General features: G+C 49.8%; 1 protein-coding gene across 1 annotated transcript; it reads left to right on the top strand.

The window, feature by feature from the left end:
- Positions 1-3,345: 3,345 nt before the first annotated feature.
- LOC142814396 (putative ATP-dependent RNA helicase DDX5) lies at positions 3,346-5,048 on the top strand. The gene is made up of 2 exons (XM_075893136.1): positions 3,346-3,480; positions 3,540-5,048. The coding sequence occupies exons 1-2, from the start codon at positions 3,346-3,348 to the stop codon at positions 4,971-4,973; spliced, it is 1,569 nt and encodes a 522-aa protein (XP_075749251.1). The 3' UTR covers positions 4,974-5,048.
- The last annotated feature ends 375 nt before the right edge of the window (positions 5,049-5,423 follow it).

Raw genomic sequence — 5,423 nt, 5'->3', positions numbered from 1 at the left:
ATGCCTCAAAATCGCCTTAGGAAGACATACCCCCGTATTCTAGAACGTCCCTTCCCTCAACACTCCACCTTCACTTAAGAAAGGCGATGGGAGCGCCGTCTCTAGTCATGACAAGTCACTGCACATCAGGGATAATCTGCTGCGATTTTTGAGTAGCGCAGCACCATTTTCAGCCGAGCGGCGGCGTAGTGTTCAACTCTGTCAAGTGAAGGGTGATATTCGAGTCGAGGAGCGTTTGCGAATACGGGGGACAAGCTCGCGATGAACACGATTCAGAGGTCAGGACATGAATAACGTCAGTTGCCTGTAACGCCCATCATGAAACATTTCACGCCAGTCACGAGTGGCACATACCTGCATAACAAGGCCCACGGTATACGGGCATGCACCACATGCCATTGTATCATTCACACAATATATAGCAATCGAGGCACAGCGAGAACTGACATTGGGTATCTTTGAGCTTGTGGCGCATAACATTCGGCACCAGCCTTGACGGCAATATCGATGACAGAAAGATCCCGGTGAAAGCAAACAATACAGATCACAGCTCGAGCTAGAATCGATCCAAAGCCTTCTGCGTGGCCTCCAGGAGCCATGCCACTGCTTGGAACTTCCGAGGAGAAGTACCCTGCACAACAGGTAATGGAATCAAATATTTGAAGACTACTTCTACCATAACTTAGTATTCGAATTCTTCTGGCTTGCTAGCACTTCCTTTATTGAATACTCGGTTCTCACCCATTTTCGTTCGGGAATGCGAATAGCGTTTATAGCGTGCTCGCCGTTCATGGCCGGAAAGGCGAGAAACGAGCGTGAGGTAGATGTTCATTGTAATTGCATTGCAGTATTTGTTCCCAAATACTATCTATTTTGTTAGACCGTTACCCGCAGTGTCCAGGCAACGCTTATTGCGGCTACAGTGTCGGCTATTCACTTTTAAAACAATGTAGTAAAACTGACATCATGCACAGGCTGTCGTCAAACGTTGCTCGAATACGCAAACGAATGCTATTTAGAATATGCGCATCGTCGGGCCGTACACTTCGTTGCGATATACCTTCCATCTCTGCTGTAGCGTGAGTTCTGGCTTTACGTCGGACCACGAGCAACTCTTTACTGGCCAGTGTAGTAGTCACCGTGCCTGGCAAGCCCATGATGTGCGCACAAATATTACGCTTACACAAACGTGTTGGTCCACCCTGCAATGCTTGGCTCAAATTTGAAATAGGCTGCTACCAGCTGTCTGGTTCACATGAAACTCATTCCCAGCGCGTGGAATTGGCCAAAGGCTTTACTGCTCAAAGCGTGAAAGTTTCATTTTAGGTAGCAGGTCGGTTCAAATAACCTCGGAATAGAGCATTGAGCCCATGCGGAAATCTGCTTGTCTTTCGAAGAAAAATTCACAGCATATCCACAGAGTGAATGATGATTGGTGGGGCGCAGCGTTCTTCAGTCTGTCTGTCCATTCGTTCTTGCGTCCGCCTATCTGTGTGATCCTTGGTGCATCCGTCCGTTTGTTCATTTGTCTGTCTGTCTGTCCATCTCTTTTTGCGGCCATCCCTTTGTCTGTCCATCCGTCCGTGTGCCCCTCTGTCTGTCCGTCCGTGCGTGTGTCAGTCCATTCGTCCGTCCATATGTCTAGAGAAAACTCCAAGCACAGCCATCTCACATCTTTTCATCATGTATTCATCATATACAAGTGCCCCCATCCAGCAGACATTGTAAGGACCGCTATTTCGGGTATGTGCCACTGGTGGTTACGTACTACGAGGGACGCACAAGCCACGCCATAAGGAGCTTCGCCCCTAAAACGAAAGCTCTCGAAACACGCAATTTTTTTCGTAATAGACACGCGCTCGCGTTCCTCTACTGAAGCGTTTCCAAGCGAACGTTGGCCGAACCAAGGATGTGTGTGTTTATCGACGCATCTGTCAAGGGCTTCGCTCTTTTTGGTGGCCACAGAATGAAAACCCTGTGCTGCCGGGCTAAGCCTGGCGCAGACGTCCAGGGTTAACTGGGTAGGAGGTTGCGATATGTAGGAAAATCATCGTAATCATCATCATCATAATCATCATCATCATCAGCAGCAGCAGCAGCCTGACCACGCCTGCTGTTGGACAAAAGCCTCTCCCATGTTCTGCCAGTCATCTCAGTCATGTGCTTGATGCTGCCGCTTTACACCCGCAGGCTTCCTAATCTCATCTGCCCACCTAGCTTTCTGTCTTTCCCTCACCCGCTTGCCTTCTCTTAGAATATAGTCTGTGATCCTTAATGACCAACGGTTATCTTGCCTTCGCGCTACGTTCCCTCCCCATGACAATTTCTTCTTGATTTCGATTATGAGGTCCTCAACACCCGTTTGTTTCCTGATACACTCTGCTCTCTTCTTACACGAATATAGTACGGCGCAAATAATACGGTCAATCTCTGTCTATCAGACTCGCAGATGTCTTATTCCAAGGTGATCTCAAGTCGTCTACAAAGTAACACTCAAAGGTTAGCGATAACCACAACGTTCCAGGAGTAATATCAATTGATGGCTTTTAACGTGCCAAAACCACTATATGATTATGAGTGACGCTGTAGTGGAGGGCTCCAGAAATTTCGGCCACCAGGGGTTCTTTAACGTGCACATAAATATAGGCCTCCATCAAAAATGCAGCCGCCACGGCCGGGATTCGATCTTGTTACCTGCAGGTCAGCATCCGAGTGTGTTAGCCACTAGACCACCGTAGCGGGTTCGCTATTCCAGGAGTGAAAATTATGTTTGCCAAAAAATAACGCCACCGTCTGCAATCGCTAACGCTGTAGAAACGTATGGGCAGGCCTCTGCAGATTCACTGGTAATCTGCCCCATACAAATGCTGCGGTCCCACATTTTTTTAATTGTACTATATTGCCTATTTTATGACGTCGACTCGTCCGAGGGCGGTATCGCAGACAATGTTATGAGGACAACAAAAACAAGGATGGTGTAGCTTTATAATCTGCACTTACCACCATTATCATCATCATCATTAGTCAACACCCCGACGCGCCTCTCGTGGAGCTCATGGCGCAAAGCTAGATGCGCGAGCCAGAGAGAACGCCCACGTTCTCAGCCGGGTTGGACGCCGCTGCCGCCACCCTCCGCTTCCACATTTTGCCTCGCCACGGCACAACGGCACGGCTTCTTCGGTCGATGGCTCGTAAGTCCCTCATGCTGGAAGGGATCCAGCTGTGAGTCACGCATACCAGCCGAACAAGAACAAGGTTCTGACCGAGTATGGTGTTGCCCTAAGCGATTGCAAATTGTTGGTACCGGTGAAAATATAGCAGTGCGAAGAGCAGGAGTGTGCGGAGATGGCAAACTTGCCCTTTGGTCTGAACGTTGGAGTGCAACTTGGTTTTCCCAACGGCCCCAACGAGCCGCTGCCACCCAACCAGCCTGTGGAACCTGGCTTCATCGGCCCTATCTTTATTGCCGCACCCGAATCCGTAAAGAATATGTGTCTTTCGAAGGGGGACAGTTATGATCTTCGCTATTACGTCGGTAGTATGCGCAGCACCAGTGGCGTCGGCAACTTTCATGGACATGGACCTCCGAATTGGCGAGAAACGCAGCTGCAGCCCCTCCTGAAGAATTTCTACAGGGAGCATTTCACGGTGGCGAGGCGTTCTCTCGAGCAGGCGGAGGAATATCGCCAGGAGAACAGCATTACGATTGTGAAAGGGGCAGGCTCTCAAAGCCAGTTCTGCGCGTTTACGAAGCCAACTTCCCCGCATGCTTAGTTGAGGCTCTCGAGGCCAACAACTGCACTTCTGATCCCACACCCATCGAAGCACAGTGCTGGTCCATACTGCTCAAGAGAAGAGACCTACTTGCTGTTCTCAGAACCAGTGATGGCAAGACAATGGCTTACATTCTCCCTGCCATAGTCCACGTCATGCACCAGCCAACCATAAAGCCGCACCAAGGTTTTCTGGCACTCGTGCTAGCTCCAACAACCGAAGATGCCCGCAAGATTCAGCAAATGGTGGGAGAACTCGAAACCCACTCTGGCGTCCGGGCAGCATGCGTCTGCTCCTGCGACTCGAAAGACCGGCAACTAGAGGCTCTCAGTCGAGGCTTCGAGATATGCGTCGCAACGTCCGGGCGCCTCTACGCATTCCTGAAAGAGGGCAAATTGAACATCTGCAGGTGCACGTACCTCGTGCTGGACGAAGCGGACCGCATGGTTGACATAGGGTTCGAACAGCACCTCATCGCCATCGCAAAGTACGTCAGGCCAGATCGGCAGACCCTGATGTTGACGTCGAGAAGGCCGAAGGAGCTGTACAGGCTCATTGACACACTGCTGAAGGATTACGTGAAAGTTCACTTTAATGAACGTCAGCCGTTACCAAACCAGAGTGTTGAGCACGTGGTCCCTGTCTCTGCCGAGTCTGAGAAAGAAGCCAGACTAGTGACTCTTTTGGAGGACATTCTTAGCGAGCAGGAAAACGGAGGATCCAGAAAGGCCATTGTGTTTGCCCAAACGAGGAAGCGGGTTGACGGCCTGGTATTCAACCTTCGACGTCGTGGCTGGTCCGCCGTCGGCCTCCACGGTGGGACCACGGATCTCGCCCAAAATCAGGCTCTGACTGCATTACGGGAAGCCAGTACGCCCATACTGGTGGCGACCGACGTGGCCACGTGGCGACTCTCCTCGGAGAACGTGGATTACGTTGTCAATCACGACTGCCCGAGAAGCACCGAGGCATACTCGCAAAGAATCAGCCACGTCTCGCTCTCGACAAGCGAGCCTGCTGTCGCGCACACGTTTCTTGAACCGGACGACAACCAACGTGCTCGGAAAATGATCGACGTTCTTCGAACAGCGAAGAAGAAAGTTCACCCGGAACTCTTCGAGATCACTGAGAAAACGAAACGTAGGAAGGTAGATAATGTCACTGAAGTGTGGTCATCTCCGAGTCCTAGCTCTAAATAGCGAGTTACGTAGATTGGTGCTGCGAATAAACATATGACGAATGAATTAGCACGCGGATTTTGCTAGCCTGCACGTGCCTCCACAGGCTGAAAAGTAAAAATTACGGCAACTTCTTGAGGCCCTTCAATAGCTCACTATAGATAGGAAGGCTTTTAACAGCCGAAACTGGTAAACTGAGTTGTGAGCGTTGTTTTGGATTTCATTTAATGATCGATTAACTATTGTAGGTGTAACTTTCAAGTTTCATGCTATCAAAAGACTTGTAAAATATGACGTGCCATCATGCACATGTCATCGATAATGAGTTATATTTACGTTTTAATAGGTCTAACTTTTTCTAGTAAATGTGAAGCATAACAAACTGAAGTCACTCTGTTTTTGTCTGTCTACCTACCCATGCACGTCTTGTAACTCTCGTAGTCGTCTCCTTAGCTGGGCATCTTTCGTGGG

The sequence above is a fragment of the Rhipicephalus microplus genome, chromosome 4, assembly GCF_043290135.1.
Source record: "Rhipicephalus microplus isolate Deutch F79 chromosome 4, USDA_Rmic, whole genome shotgun sequence".
In the NCBI taxonomy this organism is placed as follows: domain Eukaryota; kingdom Metazoa; phylum Arthropoda; class Arachnida; order Ixodida; family Ixodidae; genus Rhipicephalus; species Rhipicephalus microplus.
Note: the sequence above shows the minus strand (reverse complement) of the source record. Positions and strands in the feature narration are given on the sequence as shown.